At 36.5% G+C, this 18,075-nt stretch overlaps 1 protein-coding gene across 1 annotated transcript in view; it reads left to right on the top strand.

The window, feature by feature from the left end:
* Window positions 1-16,736, top strand: part of IQCM (IQ motif containing M) — a 471,732-nt gene extending 454,996 nt beyond the window's left edge. The window contains exon 12 of the mRNA XM_055384490.2: window positions 16,506-16,736. Within this exon, the coding sequence (XP_055240465.2) occupies window positions 16,506-16,561 (56 nt within the window). The 3' untranslated portion in view covers window positions 16,562-16,736. The remainder of the gene's footprint in view (window positions 1-16,505) is intronic.
* Window positions 16,737-18,075: the final 1,339 nt, after the last annotated feature.

Here is an 18,075-nt window from a genome sequence, read left to right as displayed (position 1 = left end):
GGAAATATCTATTTCATTCAATTTCCAGAGTCTAGGGAAAAGCTTATGTTATAGAACTTACATGTAATCTAAACGAATCTTTTAGTCACAAATCAACACTTGCTATTTCTTCCCCATGTTTTCTTATTGAAATAAATGGAACTTGCTAGAAAGGGGCTAAGTATCTCAGAAAAGGCAGAAAGAAAAATCCAAGGGAAGGAATAGGTCAGAAGAACCACAAGATTAAGGAGAAAGGGTTGAGAATGAATACACTGATTTTCTTCTTTTAGAAACTTGATTCATTTAGCCAACATGCAGGAGCCCCTTAAATATTAAAAGCACATGAAGGAAAGATAAGCCCAGGTTCTGAGTTTGATGTGCTGAGTATTCCCTTAAAAATACAGTTTCACATTATAGTACATACTGTAACTTAAATTATAATAGTGACTTTATTTTAGAAATCCTAGGATTGCCTACTCTATTGAGAGATGAGAATAATTCACAGTTAATAATATTAGTTATTTTTATTAAAATGTTTACTCCTAATTTCTTGGGAAGTCGATCTTTCATTGTTATTAGAATACTCCCTACAGCCCCAACAATCTCATTCGCTCTTTTAAAATCTATTGGCTCATTTAGCAAAGAAAAGTTCTGTTATGTCTTTTATTGAATTATCAAAAGTTGTCATAATTCTTATCAGATTATGTTTTGCTGCTCTAGTTTCCAATTCCCCTTATCTAATTGGAAAGGGAAATGTCATATCTTTCTTTTTTAAATGGTCTTACATGTAGTTTTGCCTGCTTTCTTGTCAAGAAGCTTGTGCTTCTCTCCCTGCATCTGGTTCTGTGAGGACGTTCTGCCTTATATCTTTTTGGTAGAAACAGTGATTAAATCCCCCTTCCCCCTCCTAGCTTTAGACAGACAAAATCTAATCTGTGTCATACGAAAAGACCAATTAGTCTCGCCCACTCTCCAGCCTTCTGTCCCTCCCCTCTCAGCTGCTACCCTCTTGGCACTCCACCTCTTTTAGGAAGTAGTGATGGGAGCCAAATTTCTAAACTGAATTCATTAGATGAATATGCAGGTCCAGATTGCATAAATGTGCTCACATCCTCAAGTAGAACTCAGACTCAAGACTTCTGACTTTTTCCGTGCAGCACATTTCATGTTCGTCAGATTTCCCACTGCAAAACCTCCTCACTGGCTAGAAAGAAAGAAAAGCTGCGTGGACTTGAATGAGGGCAAGTGGAAAACCCAGAGCTGGACGGCACAAAATACACGCAGAGAATGTCATCTTTTCTTGGATGTACTAAGTTATTTTTTACAGCCTTTTACAAGTAGTAACCTGCCTACTTCTGACAGGCATAGGTGGCCTGCAGAGTCTAGATGATAAATGGACAAGGTAAACCATTCATAACTCATGTGGAGAGCACTTGCACTACAACCAGTAGGGTCAACCACAATCAGAACGGAACCCTGGAGACCAGACATGGAAACACAGCACAGCTGGTGGTGCACGATTCTGATGATTGCTATTCCTATATAGCCAGATCGGAGCCACCACGGCTGGAGATAGCACTGCCAAGAAAGCCTGACCCATCTAAATGTTGTGGGACCAAAAGAGAAAACATGTAAGATCGCTTCATTTTGTTTGTGTTGTCTGAAATGGTTTTCTACTAAAGGAGACAAGAACATTCTACAGTAGCTGGTAGTTTAAATTTCAAAACAGATAACTATAAATATTATCTCATGTTACCTGACAGGAAGATCATAGTAACTGTCTCTGGGTCAATCACTAAATAGACATTGGACTTTTTTTTTTTTTTTCAATTTTACGGTGTCCATCAATAAAACCGAAGTCACACTGCAAATGGGCCTACTACTCCATGTTTATTAGGGAATACTATTGTTGACTTCCTGATGTTTTAAAAACACAGGTAGACCCTGTGTTTGGATTAACAGAGAGTTTCCTTATAAATACGTAGATATGAGAGTGAGACACAAAGAGGTAGAGAAAGAAACAGAGAAAGAGTCTCACTCTGTTGCCCAGGTTGGAGGGCAGTGGTGCCATCTCAGCTCACTGCAGCCTCCGCCTCCCAGCTTCAAGCAATTCTTGGGCCTCAGCCTCCTGAGTAGATGGGATTACAGGCATGCACCACAATGCCCAGCTAATTTTTGTATTTTTAGTAGCGATAGGGTTTCACCATGTTGCCTAAGCCGGTCTCTAACTCCTAAGTTCAAGAGATCCACCCACCTCAGCTTCCCAAAGTGCTGGGATTACAGGTGTGAGTCACTGCACCTGGCCTAAATGCCAAATATTATACATTTTTTTAATCTAGGGTTTGAGAGGACAGACAATGTAATAATATTTGTTCTGTGTGTCAGTTTGCCCCTCACACTGCAAATTCTAGCTGCCAAGTTCGTTGCCATCTGCTCCCAAATCACCACCCACAAGAAGCCCAAAGTTATTTAATGTGATTTCACAGCCCATGTCCTCATGACTAAGAAAATGTTGGCTGTGACACTATTGACTGTGTTCATACCTGCCTTAAATAGCAGACATAGATTACTGACCTAATCAATTGGATGGAAATCCCCATTATATTGGCAGGAAAACAAAACTATTTTGTTTAAATTTCAAAACAGATAACTATAAATATTATCTCATGTTACCTGACAGGAAGACCACAGTAACTGTCTATGTTATCTAAACTATCTGAAAATTAGATAATATTTTGGTAGAGTATCTTGAGGTCAATTTAGATGTGGCCTGAGAGTAAAAACATGGCTACTTGGACATTGAGGCTGTTCTCGTGAAAACATCTCAGAGCACTGCCTCTTTTTCTAACATATTTGACAGTGTAAGTAAGAGTCAGAATTATTCTCTTTCTATTTTTTAAGTGGTTTTTAATATTTTGTTGCTCAAATTTCAATTTAGTAAATTATCGATATGACCTGTGCAATAAAGTTTGTATGTAATCCCAGTGCAGTGGCAATCAAGGTAGCCTGGCAGTCTGTCTTTCTACAGTAATTCACCATTTCTCTGCATTTTCCACACTGTGACTTGTGCTGCATTACAGGAGCTGCTGAAGCCAGCTGGATCCTTTGTCTTCCCTTGACTTCTGGCCAGCCTCCATTCATATTGCTGCTACCAGAAGATTAAAAAAAAAAACTCATAGGTTTAAACAGTCTCTAAAACTATGATAGAAAATTATACTTGAGGTATTATTTATCAGCTAGCTCCTAGGAAGCTTCTAGCATGTTCTGAACATGCGAAGCACATCATGGAAAACAAAAATGTACATAGCCAAGTTCTTGCCCTCATGGAAGGTTCAACAGAATTGATGATTTGAGGAAATAACCCCAATTTATTATGCATTTGAGCTTCCATAGAAGAGATGACACGTGGTCTGGAGGCCTTCAAGAATTAAATTGCCCACTTGAGGGTGTAAAAATTGAGAGTCTCTCTGAAAAGCTATCATCAACTTTTATCTAAGTTCTGAAAAATGTTCATAGCCTTTGACCAATAATTCCAAATCTAAGAAACAAACAAAAATAAAATAACCTACAATATACAGAAAGAATTATATACAAAGAGGGTCATCATAACACTATTCAGCAGAGTAAAAAGTTATAGCAAGAAATTAAATGTGAAATAACAAATAGGAGAAAAGTTAGATTGTGGCAAATATATTTCTATATATACACCTAGCCTGGATCTTTGCATTAGAAGTATATAAAAATATGAGCTTCAATCATTAGATAATATTGTATAATGTTGTTTTAAATAGCCCCATATTTAGGATCTGGGCAAGGGTGAGGCAAAATAAGTATCTCGGTAGCAACATTTAAGGCAGTGCTCACCCTCTACAGTATTAGCATTTGGACAATGATGAGAGTGAGTCCTTACATTTTGTGACCTGAGCATCTCTCTTGCCGCATCTCAGTTCCAGCCTTGCACAAAGTATTCTGTAGATGTGCCACAATGTTCATAATTGTTGCTCTACTGTTGGGCACTTAGGTCATTGTTAATGTTTTGCTGTTATAAATAACACTATGATGATGTGGAAACAACATTATAGACATTAGACTTTATCATTGCAATACTTTTAAAGTCATAGGGTTTCTTCTTAAAAGGTTTAAGGATTTGATCTATACTGACACATTTCCTCCAGGAAGTTGATAGACATGGAAGTATATATATTCTTCTTCTAGTAGTATATTAGAGTGCTTATATTTTTTACATATTTTAATCTTTGCAATCTGATAGGATAAAAATATGGTTGTTTCCATTTTCATTTTTAGTGTCAGTGATATGAAATATTTAAATGCTTTCTTTTCCACTGTGTTTTCATGTGTGCTTATTAGATGCTTATGTAGCTTAGCAATTTTTCTGTCAGTGTCTTTGATTTTCTCTTAAAGATTTGTGCATTCTTCACAAATTAAAGCTATATACTCTGCCTCTCAGATATGTTACAAACTTTTTTTTTCTTTTGCCATCTAGATTTATTTGCTGTGTTTCGCTGAGCTCTATAAATATAGTAAAAAATAATAATAGTTACTACTTTGAGCATTTTGCATCAGGCACTGTTTTCATTCTTTAAGGGTACGTACAATTATTATTATTTTACATTGGATGAAACTGGAGGTACAGAAAGGTTAAGAGGTAAAAGAATATGCCCTAAGTCATTCAACTACTTAGAGGCAGGCCAAATTTCTTATCTAGGAAGTTAGGCGCCTGGTTCTGAACTCTTAAGTGCTACCATACATCATCTCATATGGTAGGATAGACAGTAAGAAAACTACAATTCAGATCTATTGACCATTTATGTTTTACTATCTCTATTGTTTGCTATTTTCTTTTTTTATGGTTTACTCTTCAAATAAGTAGATTAATGATAAATTATATAACCAATGATGTTGGGATATTTGCTATACTCATGCTTTTAAGAAACTAAATGCTTCATCTTATTATATAATAAAGTTTATTCCAGGTGGATTAAAGAGTTAAATGCCAAAAAATTAAATAAATTATGTCTTCTTAGAAAATTACACATTGTATCAACATTATCATTTAATTATATGTAGAATTTTTCATAATCTTTTTGTGATCTTTTTATCTGTGGTTATCTGTCTTTTAACAGCACACCTTTCACGTCAATTTGTGAGGAAAACATTAATCTTATTTGTGCCCTATTTGAAAATGACTGACATTGAACAACAGAAACAATAGCCAACACCATAAACATTAATTGGTTCAGTTTACACAATTCTGACTGAAAAATTAAAGTTGAGCAAATTTTTCACTAGATGGATGCCAAAAACCATTGCACCCAGAGCAACTGCAGACAGAAGTAGAGCTTTCCATGGAAATTATAAACAAACGATATCAGGAACCTGAAGCATTTCTTTGAAAAACAGTAACAGAAGATGAAACATGGCTTTACCAGTACAATCCTGGAAAAAAAGCACAATCAAAGCAATGGCTACCAAGAGGTGTAAATGGTCCAGTCATAGCAAAAGTGAACTGGTCATGAGCAAAGCTCACGGCACAGTTTTTTGGGTTGCTCAAGGCATTTTGCTTGTTGACTTTCTGGAGGGCCAAAGAATGATAACATTTGCTTATTATGAGAGTGTTTTGAGAAAGTTTGCCAAACGTTTAGCAGAAAATGCCCGGGGAAGTTTCACCAGTGTCTTTCCGCACTGTGACAATACTCCTGCTCATTCCTCTCATTAAATGAGGACAATTTTGCAAGAGTTTTGATGGGAAATCATTAGGCGTTCACATTATATTCCCGATTTGGCTTGTTCTGACCTCTTTTTGTTTCCTAATCTTAAAAAGATCTTTAAAGGGCACCCATTTTTTCTTCAATCAGTAATGTAAAATAGAATACATTGATATGACTAAATTCCTAGGACATCAGTTATTTAGAGACAGACTAAATGGGTGGTATCATTGCCTATAAAAGTGTCTTGATCTTGATGGAGTTTGTGTTGAAAAATAGTATATATTTTTAATTTTTATCTTTTAATTCAATTTTCCACTAACTTTATGAAGACCTCCTTGCATACCTTCCATGCCTTCCAATTTTCTGTGTTTTTCACTTTTCATTCAGGCCATCCAGCTAGTGTTTAGCTTAGATTATTTTATTCCTTTAAAAAAATTCAGATAATTAACCCTTGGATTTATATACCACTGGAAGAGTTGCTTAAAGAATCATGAACTATTTCTTAAATAAATCTTGGCTTCTGTTTACCCTGAAACATGTCACACTGAGTTGTACGATAAGTTGCCGAGCAATTACCAATCAGTATATGTAATTTAGAGCATCTGTCTGTGTTCAAAGCCAATTCTCTATAGGTCTTTCTCATTTCTGTACATCTTTTTAGCATAGGTACAGGGAACCTTTGTTCAGGACCATCTTTTCAAGAATGTTTATACAGCAAACAGCTTTGAAAAATAGAGATAATGTCTCCCTGTGAAACAGAGGTGAGATTTGTTTATTGTGTAGCAAAATAAAGAATATCTCCCTTTAGAACAAAAGTCGGGCAGGTTTCATGGCAGCCCATTATAAAAGATTTGGGTTTGGCTCAGGGTTCTTCAGCTGTGAAGTAAATCCACTGTGTGCACAGCATCCATCTGGCCCACTCTACATCTCCCCAGTAGGAATTGGGGTGCAATGGGAACTGATGCAAACATGGAACTCATAAAGTCCTTTGGGTCTTGCGTCTTCTGCCATCATCCATGGAACTCTGATAGGCTAACTTGCTAGTTTGAAGGTAGGATAAAAATCTCAGACTCGTTATAGTTCTTGATCCTGTCTTTATGATTTGTTATTTTATACTTACATTGAAATAGCCTATTTCTTTATATGTCTATTATATCTTAACACAAATGGCATATTTCTCCTGTCTTGAAGTCTATGCATCACTCATTATGCCTCAGCTCCAGTTGCTTTGTACAATTATGAACTTTTCTTTTAGTTATCCTGATGGGCTCCCAAAGTGAAGTTCGTAGCCTTTATTTGACAGCAGACTATCTCAGTTGTCCTCAGGATTAGGTGAGAACTCATCCTCAATTTTAACTGTATTGAAATGTGAAAATGTTTTTATTTGCATTGCTCCATAGAACCTCTAAAATTAATTTCAAGGGGTCCACATATTCAATATTTTAAATCAAGTGATCTCAAACATAATCCCATATTTTATTAACATCTATAGAAATGGCTTTGAATGACACAATGAAAAGTGTTTCTTTTGTTTATAGATTTCTGCCATATTTTGCCTATATTCATTCACTTCTATGTATATCTTAAACCCTACATCTTTTTTCTTTTGAACTATTTGTTAATTTATTTGTTGCAAATCTTCATTCCTCATTTTAGTCATAGTATTTCATGGTGTAAATTTGCTTTTAATTGCAGCTTTGACCAGGTTCCATAGATTTTAATATATAGTATCGTCATTATCATTCTTTATATATTTGATAAATTCAGTTTGGTGTATTTAATAACCCACAATTTATTTAGAAGGGTATTTAATTTTTAAGTGCTTCATTAATATCAAGAACAAAATCATTTTTATGATAACCCTTATGATGCAAAATGAAAACATTACCATACTTTACTTTCTCACTCAAATCTTGGTTTTATTTTCATGTAATCTAAGATTATAATTCTGGTTTTTAAAATTCTCACAATGTCACATATCTTATTTTCCAAAAATTAACATTGTCATTTTTACAACCATATATATAACAATTTTTAAACCTTTAAAAATTGATTCAATGTCTACCCTCAGCCAGTTATATTATTACTTTCTTATTCTTTAAATCTATATTTTAGCATTTTGGAGCCCAACAGGGCTGAGTTTAAGTCCCAGCTCAGTGGCCATTTACTTTTCTTTGTGTAAATAATAGGCAATCTCCAAAAGAGGAAAACTGTCTTTTACTAATGGTCAATGGCACTAGGAATCATTCCTTGTGTAGATAATAGGCGATCTCCAAAAGAGGAAAACTGTCTTTTCCTAGTAGTAATGGCGCCAGTGGGGCCTGAGAGAGGAGTGTCATCACACACTCACTGTCTTTTCAAGAACAGACCTGCTTCTTGGAGGAAAAGCCCCCATAAGTTGCCTGCTGTTTTTAAACACCCCAGGCATAGCCTTGATATCTTCAGTCCACAACTGCCAAAGGAAACACCTTCTGCTCTAAAGCTCGCCTTCACCTCCAATCTTCTGCTCTCCAAATGAGATGGTCTTTATAATATCTTGAGTTCTTCTTCCTGGATCCCATGAGGCCACCCCTGTCTCACATAGAAATGAATGGCAACTTGCCCCTGAGTGTCCCTTCTCAGCATGGTTTCACTGTCATTATTGCTCTTGGGAAATCCTCGAAAATTCCACCGTGAGGAAGATATCTTCCTCAGACATTTTTCTCTTACGGATTTTTCACTCACCATTCTCACGTACTCTTGGTTATGTCCATGGCTATTTGAGGAACACTCATATGTTTGTATATGCAAGACATTCTACTCAGAAATCTATGTTACTTTACTTTTCCTTGCCTTAATGCCCTGTTATAATTTAAGAGTCAACTTATAATGAAAAAGGACAATATACCTTTTTTCAGGTAATAGTAGTCGTCATTTGGAACTGATCATTGTGCTAAGTGCTTTGTATATGCATTATGTGAGGAAATTCAAAACCACCTGTGGGTACATATATGTGTTATTCATATTTAACAGACTGAGCATCTGAGGACTTGAGAGATTGTGTCATTTTCCCAAGGCCACATCCGTTATAACTGGCAGATAATATCACCAGATAATTACGAGGTAATATACAGCAAGGAACATGTAAGCAGAAAAGAGAGTTAGCACCATTAGAGATTTAAAAAGGAAGGAGGCCACTGTGCATTCGAGGAAACTGGGAAAGGAAGTCGTCCTAAAATTGCACCAACAAGGGTTATGTTTGGAATTACAAAAAAGAGAAAGATGTGTATCCACTGTTTACACAGAAGGGATGGAAAGCCAGCTATAAGTTAATTTCCCAATGAAGAGCAAGTAAAAGACTGATGCAGCTCTGGCTAAGGAGGGACTGGGCTGAGGAAGATGAATTCCCTTCTCTAATAATCATCTTTGAAGATGCAGGAGCTGTAGAGGATGCAATCAAGTCATGGTTTGAGGAGGCTAAATGTACAGGATGAATTAGCCATAAAGACAAAAGTTGTGAAAACACTTAGGAAGCCTTTGTGTGGAGAAGAGTCTGAACCAAGACAGTGGCCTTAAAAGTGGGGGAGACATTATAAAGGAAAACTCAGGAGTCCTTGTGGGATGATCAGTAATGGGGTACTGGAAGACAGGAAGAATCAACGATGGACTTCGTAAGACACAAGAGCTGATAAAACATTAAAACACTCAGTCCAATGTCCTCACTTTATAATAGGAGAAGCTGCAGTTGGGAGGGGAAATGCTTACCGAGTCTCCCGGCCTGTGAGTAGGAAGGCTTCATCACCACCAGCCCAATACTCTCTGCTGCCTCACAGAAATACTTGTGTTAACGTCATTCTAAGATCCAGAATGTGGTGAAATGAAATGTATAAAATTGAAGTAGTTCCCCATTTGTTACATCTTTCACAACAAATGCAGCTCTACAGCCTTCCTCACTGTATCTCAAGCCCCACTACAGTTCCCACTACAATGCCTCAAATTTTCTACGTAGTTAGTATTTTAGACCATCTATAGTTTAGTTTCCCTCATCTGAATATGGCCAGGGAAACGCTTTACATAGTACAGGAGAACGTTTCTCATATGTATCCAAAGAAGAAAATGTGTAACATATGTATCCAAAGAAGAAAATATATATCCAAAGTGTATTTAGTTAGATATAAGATAAAGATGAAAACAGGACAATTTTGAGCCACCTGACTGAGGATTGGCAGTAGGCAGGTTGTCTTCTTAGTTTTGTTGTGTGTTTATGAACAGGATTTAAAATACATGATATTATTTCTTAGGTACAAAATAATAGAGCTATGACCTCTCATAAACCAGTCCTAGAGCAGGAAGGCTGATAAAGTGGTATGGTACTCAGTGCACTGGAGTTTTCTAAGCACCAGTAATAGAAGGTGAAAGAATCTCTGCACCTGACTCCACACACAACTCACTAAAATCAAGGAGTATTTATGGAATTCTTGAGGCCTGTAAAGCATTTTTTGAAGTGCTGTGGGGCGTTTTAAGATGTACAAAGCAGTGTGTCTGTCCCATGAAAATTTTGGACCTAGTTCCATTCATTCACTGGAAAGGCCATGAGGGAGAAAAACGTTCTTTCAGACTCTAAAGCAAGTAATGAGCAAAGAATAAAGCAAGAGATAAAAGATAGTGTGTCTTCATGTGACTAGGAAACTTTGAAAATTCTGCTTTTACTTAAAACCATACTCATTCTCATAAGCCCCTTAAAAGTGAATAAGAAAGAAAATATTTTACAGTTAGATATTTAATGTCTTCCCAGTGTAAAATGAAACTATTTCTGTGGTATTTCATTAGCCTGCTTCATAAGAATAAAAGATTAGGGAGATTTCACTGTTTTATTAAGTACAGCTCCGGAATAGCTAAGGCAGTCATGGGCAATAGCAAAATCTGGCAGAGATGCATATAAACTAGGCAATCATATTAATAGATGTTTCAAAAATTGGATTTCTCTTCTCTATTATATTTTACTTAATTTTTCATGATTAATTCTCTCTCTTACATACACACAGGGTTTACATTCTGTTAGCTTAGTCATGTGTTAAGAAAAATGGAAAATGGGTGGTCTTATTGGGAAAGGGAAGTGGTGATATTTTCAAATACAAAGAAGCAAAATATGTAAGTAGTGAAAAATGTGGTGGACAAGGTGCAAAGATTCTTGGAACTTTTCTGCAAGTCTTCAGGAAGCAACCTCTATATTCACAATGATGTTTCTGTCTTGTCAGCATTTTTTCTTTATTTGTGTTGGACTTTATGACATATCTAAGAATAATAAATAATTTATAAGATGCAATAATGGCCTGGTACATTTCTGGCAGATTTAGAAAAAAATCTTTTCCAATAACTCATTTGATAAACTCTTCAGTTCTTTTCTCTAGAACATTTCACACAACAATGCTTTGTTTTAAGCGTTGTCTATCAATGAGTGGCAAAGCATTCATTATGTATTCAAGCCTGCTTTTTTGTCAATCTCTTTCTTGTTTCCTTTTATTTTTCCCATTTAAGTGGTATTTTTCTGGGAGCAATCTGATTTTGGGGATGTAAAATAAAATTAAGCTAGAAAAATATTAACTCTTTAAAATCACAAGGAAAATAGTCTCTCAAAGCAATAATCAAACATCAAAATACAATGTGATTTAATGCATATTTTATCATTTGCCTACTCATCCCTACCCAGATGCATATACATGCACATGTATCTGTTAGACTGCTGGGCTATGAAAACGGGAATATAAACAATAGAAATTTCCATGTTATTCCTGAGAAATAAGAATCTTTTTGTCTTACCAGGGATTGAATAAATATATATGAACATATGTATACACACACACAAACATATATATACACACACGTGTGTGTGTGTGTGTGTGTATATATATATATATAGTTAGCTTAGTCATGTGTTAAGAAAAATGGAAAATAGGTGGTCTTATTGGGAAAGGGAAGTATATATATATATACTTAAGGAGTTGTCCGGCCATTATCCAAAACTAATGCAGTATGTGATTTATCTCCTCTCTTCACTTTTATAGTTTCTATGGATAATCTCAAACTAGGTGGCAGGGGATCAGAGACGGTTCTTATTCTTATTTCCTATCCTGCAATGTGGGTAGCTTAGCCTGCTGTCCTTTGTGATTAAGGTCATGTTCACACTGTGCTGTCAGCATGTTTAGTGCTGAAGAATGTGTTTCTAGGTAGAATTCTAGGTGCACTAGTGATGCATGTTTTTTGTTCTTTCTCGACCTGTTTGTTACCAAGAATTTCACTTGAAAACTGGCCAGCTGCTATTTGGCCATAGACCCAAGATTTTACATCTGTAAAGTAACTAGAGTTTCTCATGAATGAGAAGGTTCGGGCAAAATATGAATGAAGACAGAAGGGAAAGGCAGCTATATTTAAAGATGACTATGAATCCCAGTGATCACAGGGACATGCGAGGTTAGCAGATTCACATTTAAGAACAAAGGAATGCAGGAAAAGCAGTGAACAGGTGGCTGCCTCCCTTTAAAACAATTCGTTGTAGTTCTTCAGAAGTCAATATTAGCTACGATGTATTCCAGTCATAGATAAGACTTACTAGTTTCATTCCAGGAATGACATAGAAACAAAGACTCTGTACCTCTCTGAAAAGATGGAAAGTTTCTCTTCTTACCCTCAACCATGTACTCTCTTGGGGGCACAGAGAAATCCAATATCTGATCCTTAAGTTCGAGGTTTGGACCTATATACTCATTCCTCAAATCAAAGATGCCATTTATTCTAAGATGTGCCATTGAGTAATAATTGTTTTTCACACATGCACACAAAGTCAACACTAGCAATATTAAATGTAATATCCAATTAAGAGGTATTTTAGCCACAAACAGTATAATTTTAAAACGTGCTGCTTAGGATTAAGATCAGTTGTTAGTCTCCAGACACAGACATTTTAACTTGAATGCCCCTTATTAATGACATAGGCTTTTTTTTTTTTTTTTTCCAGATAGAGTCTTGCCTTGTCGCCCAGGCTGGAGTGCAGTGGCATGATCTTGGCTCACTGCAACCTCCACCTCCTGGATTCAAACAATTTTCCTGCCTCAGCATCCCCAGTACCTAGGATTACAGCTGTGTGGCACCATGCCTGGCTAATTTTTGTATTTTTAGTAGAGACAGGGTTTCACCATGTTGACCAGGCTGGTCTTGAACTCTTGACCTCAAGTGATCCGCCCACTTCGGCCTCCCAAAGTGCTGGGATTACAGGCATGAGCCACTCCACCTGGCCTGACATAGACCCTTATTCATTCATGTATGCATGCATGCATTGAGTCCCTTCTGTCTGTAAGCTCTGCTCTAAGTGTTGGGAGGATTTAAAAAATAAATTAAACTTGACTCCTTAAATACCTTATGGCTTAGAAGGGGACAGATAAAATTATGTTAAGTATATTCCAAGCTGAAAATGGAAGTATCCAAAGCATGGTTGAGAAAAAAACAAGTGCTTGAGAAACAAATTCTAAGTTTTGGTTATTTATCTTAGAAGGCTACTTCTAGTTTGGCTGGGGAAGGGAAGGGAATGGATGAGGACAATCTTCATAGGGAGAGCGGCATTTTCTTTTCCTACACTGTGACTAATGAGTAGAATTTTCTATGTAACATTTTCACTGTAATGATTCCAGTTACCTTTAAAAGTGAATTTCATCAAATCATTGTGCATTGCATGTTTTCAGCCTGAGCTTTACATAATTTATCAAAATGCTGTTCATAGTTTCTAGTTGTGTTGTCAGGTGCTGGGCTTTATTTTTTTGATGCTATCTTACCATTAGACTATCATTGAACCTGCCTTCTTTAAACACAGATTTACCGAGCACCAGAGTGTGCTGGTGCTCTGGGTAACTGCGATATAACGAAATCAAAAATATGAGTTTTTTTCTTAACCTTGTTTAGGGATTTTGGTTGTGAATTTAAAAGATAAGTAACGACTTAAGACAGTAAGTAGTAGTAAGAGCTAGCTAGGAAAACTGGAGGAAATACTAAATACTGCAGGAAGGGAAAAATCCATGTTTTCTGGGAAACAATGTTTCATAGACTGTATCTATCAAGAAAGGAAAAAATGTAAAAAGTAAAGAGGTGAGGATGTTCTGTGTCTGGGGATGAGTAAGTTGATCAGCTGGGTGGGAGATGTGTTTATGTTGAGATATAGGAAGAGAATTACATAAAAATCAACAATTTTGTATTGAGCACTTGCCATTTCTCAAGAACTTTCCTAGGCCATGGAGATATATAAAAGTTACTAAGATATTATTTTGTTCCTTAAGACACCTCCAATCTATTAGGAATGACTGCCAAACCAGTAGATAATATCAATATTTTAAATAGTTAGGAAGAGGGGCTCCCCCACACACAAAGAGGACTGCTGAGGACCTTGGATCAGGGAAAGGTGTTTGCAAAGCAGTATTATCGGGAGCAAAGCGATGAATGCCAGATGTAAGGAAAGAGCTAGGAAATGAATGCAAAATCTATTTGTAATGTTTATTTATTTTTCTATTAGATACGACTATTAATATATGAATAAGACACCCTGTATATAGCATTCTAACTAAACACTACCTTTAAGTTAAACAGCACGTTTAATCGTCTGTTTTCAGCAGAAAACTATTATATATAAACCAACTCAAGTAAAGCTCACTCTTGAAGTATACATTTTCTACATTTTTGGCTGACATTTCTAGGTCCCTGAGCAGATCTTATTAGCTTGGTGATTTTAATCTCTGCCTTTAAAAAAATGAAGGTCTTTCACTCTGAATTCCTTCAGTTGATTTATACCTTCTTTATCCTTTTCATCATGCTGCTGCCTCCCCAGGAATATTAAAAAGTGATTATTGGGCTTGAGCAACACCACAGGCTTCCTTTTGATTTAACAGTCAAATATACACAGGATTTCGTGATCATTTTAAAATTCCTTGTAAACTGTATTTATATGCTGAGCTCTTGAAACTGAATAAGCAGCTTCTCGGCCTTGAAAGGAGATTGATGCCACTGTATTTTTTGTCACTTTAGGCAATATTACTTCGAGTGTTTATCGACTGTGGCCCTTACCCAACTACAGTTCATTTAGGCTTGAAAGGAGGCTCTGGAAATGGCACTATCAGTTCTTTTCTGTGTTACATATTCCTAGTTTACAAATAAGCTGACATTTATATTAATCAGCCCTCTAGAGCAACTGTAGCTGAGGAAGGGCTAATACATCATCCCCAAATTGCTACCCAAGTTCTATTCCAAAATCTTTATTGCTGCTGCTGATAAATGGAATAAAGCAAAATAAAAATTTGGAATTTTCAGTGGTCTGGTAACTATAGGGAAGACGATGTTACGCAATCGTAGATAAATTTTGAAATCCACATATATTTAAATCATTTTGATGAACCAATAATGATGACATGTCATAAAATGCATATTTATTGTGTTTTCCCAGAAGATTATTTTAGATGAATATGAGGTTAATAAGCCCCCTTTTTGGCCCTGGAGTGGCTTCAGGACTCATTGCCCAAGTCTAAGAATGTACAAAACTATATAGCAATGATCAAAATACTTACTGATATTTGGGATGATATTCATTGGCTAACGTAGGCATTTTTCACAAAGGCTTTACATTTCAATTGTCTTATACGAAGTGAAATATCACAGCCAAAAGATAAAAAACCTTCTAACAGAGTCTGAGAAATGTAGGCTTGTTCCTACAGATCATAATGAAGGTAAGACATGCAGTAGACTGGTCTTCAATCTTTTAGAGCACTGGAACTTGGGACTGTCTAATGATGTGAAAGCAGGATGCTTAAATCTGTCCATGAGCCTCTGAAACATCACCATAATTAAGTTTCAAGGCTGCACTCTATAGATCACTGAAACAGATATTAGGGTTGAAAAGGTCTCATTGATATGAATGGCACAAGCCATCTAGATGCCCAAGCAGAGATGACAACTTAAATATCATCCTTTGATTAACCCTGAAAGGAATACATCTACCGGGAGGGAGTGAGAGGCCACCTGAAAAAAAGAAAGCTACTGAAAAGTAGGTGGTTCTTCTGATGAAAAGCAGGCTAACAAAGAATAAATTGCAAGACAGGGCAGGAGAATAAAACACAAAGACAAAGAGATGGTATTGCATATATGTAAATACAAGGCCTGAAGGAAAAACAAACAAGCAAAAGAAGTCGTATATTAAACTTTAGGAATGCACAACTCTTGTCACCAAGGTCTGCTGAATCTTCTTTCAGACTCCTTTGGGGAAGCTTGCAACTACTACTTTACCAAAATAGCGCCTAACTTAAAAAACTATTTCCAGCTACACCTAAAGCTTCAACCTAGCTTCAACTAAAACTGCTTCATCCCATGCTAAGCATGGAGAAACAGGATCGTTATGAAGGAAACATCTAGACTGGAAACAGAGAAAGTCTTTATTTGTGCTTCAGTAGTTGCTTTTTTTTTTCTAATATAAGCTTTGCAAACTTGAACAATTTCTTTAACCCACCTGAACCTCAGTTTCCATTTGTGAGAAAGGTGCAATATTCCTGCTCATCTTGTGCATTAGTGAATATGAACGGGGATTTGAAAACTGCAGTATTGTGCAAACTGAAAATTATTGCTATTAAGAATCAATTTGTTCATAAAGTAATTTTTACTGGGAAGATATTGTATATATTAGGAATACCAATGAGAATAACTAACAAATAACTTGATCTTTGGCTTTAACCCATGTCTTTAAAGAGAGTCATTGTATTTATTTCTTTTCCATTGGGTTGACACCTCTAGGTATACGGCCTGAGAGTCTCTCTGGAACCCAGGGACCTTGTGTCTGCAATTTTTAGCATTTGCCACCAGATGGCACAGTGTAGCAAGTAAACACCAACTGACTGCTCCTCAGGTAGGGAAATCTGTGCTCCTTCAGCACAGGGAAAAATGATTTATGGAGACATGCTCATGATGGTTATTTTCATGCTGTGCACACTATTTTTAAAAAGCAATAAAAGTAGAATTGTATTGAAACGAATGTGCAAACAACCCATATATCAGGCCATATTTGTTTTCTGTGTCTTATGCATTTTTGTGTGTGTGTGTTTTTTTTAAAGGGGTGAATGATTCTATGGTTAGCTCAGTGCCCAGCTTCCCACGTGTTTCTGCTTTGAGTAAAAGTACTGATGTAGTTCAAGATGATCTTGTGTGATCATAATTGAATTTATACTATGTAGAGTTTGCTGAGTTTTGCTGTCTTTTCAACCTTAGAGGTGCAAATATTTCCCCATATGCCTTGCTTAAATAAATCTAAGCTTTAAGATTTGCTGTCTACATTGTATATAATTCAAAAGAAATTCAGATGTTACTCCAGAAGCCTTCAATACTCTTATAAATCTGTTTTGAACTCTCTTGAAGCGGCAAGAAAGTGGCACCAGCATGGGTGGAGAAGATTTTTTTAAACAAGAGCAGCCTTTCCAAACTCTTTTCTGTTTCCCTCAAAATTTTGATCCTCTCCTCTTTCCTCTTACATTCCATATCTACTTTTCTTCCCTGCCTGCCTTCCCCTAAATAGCACCTTGCTCTCTTAGGTCTTAGTTTTTTTTCTAGTCCTTTCCAAGGTAATTTTCATCAGCACTATTAAACTTGAGGTGAGTGGTACAACATACGATTCTTCTTAGGATGATTTTTTTTCCCTTAATGTGGCAATCTAAGTGGTTGCAGGTAACAAGTGACTAGAACAATCCAAGTTGTTGGAAGTTATGGTCATGAAAAGTCAATTAAGTCTTAATGTCATCCAGAAGTCCTCTTTTCCCACATTGCCAAATTCATCAATCCTGATGATTAGGAATCAGCTTCTTCTGAACCATGTGAGCAATAGAGGGTTCCCCTCTTCTGGGATCTGTCACAGTGCCCTATGATACGTTGCTTTACATGGCTTAATATCCTTTAATATGTGCATGTATCTCATGGCCTGATATTGTTTAAGAATGTGTTTGCTGCAAGTAACAGAAAAGCTAGTTAAACTTACCAAGGCCTAAAATATGGAGTTTATGTTTCATACCCAATAAAGAGTCTAGGACAACATGGGCAGCTCTACATTTCATTTGGAAAACTCTTTCATGATAGCGAGATGGCTACACGAATGTCAAGCACAAGCCGAGTCTGCTGTTTCATCAGGAATGCTCATTATCCCCAGAAGCCCCGAGCAATTTCTACCCAAGTTTCATTGGCCAAAACTGGACCTGTGACCATTCTGGGTAGCAAGGGCAACTAGGATTGTGAGATGAGCTCTTAGATCAAAGGACCAAAAGACTAGGAAAGGGCCAGGTTAGCTAGCCAATCATCACTGCCAGATTCTCTGTACAAG

Source organism: Gorilla gorilla, chromosome 3 (assembly GCF_029281585.2).
Source record: "Gorilla gorilla gorilla isolate KB3781 chromosome 3, NHGRI_mGorGor1-v2.1_pri, whole genome shotgun sequence".
Taxonomy (NCBI): Eukaryota; Metazoa; Chordata; class Mammalia; order Primates; family Hominidae; genus Gorilla; species Gorilla gorilla.
The sequence above is the reverse complement of the archived record's forward strand: the minus strand, read 5'-3'. Positions and strand labels throughout refer to the sequence as shown.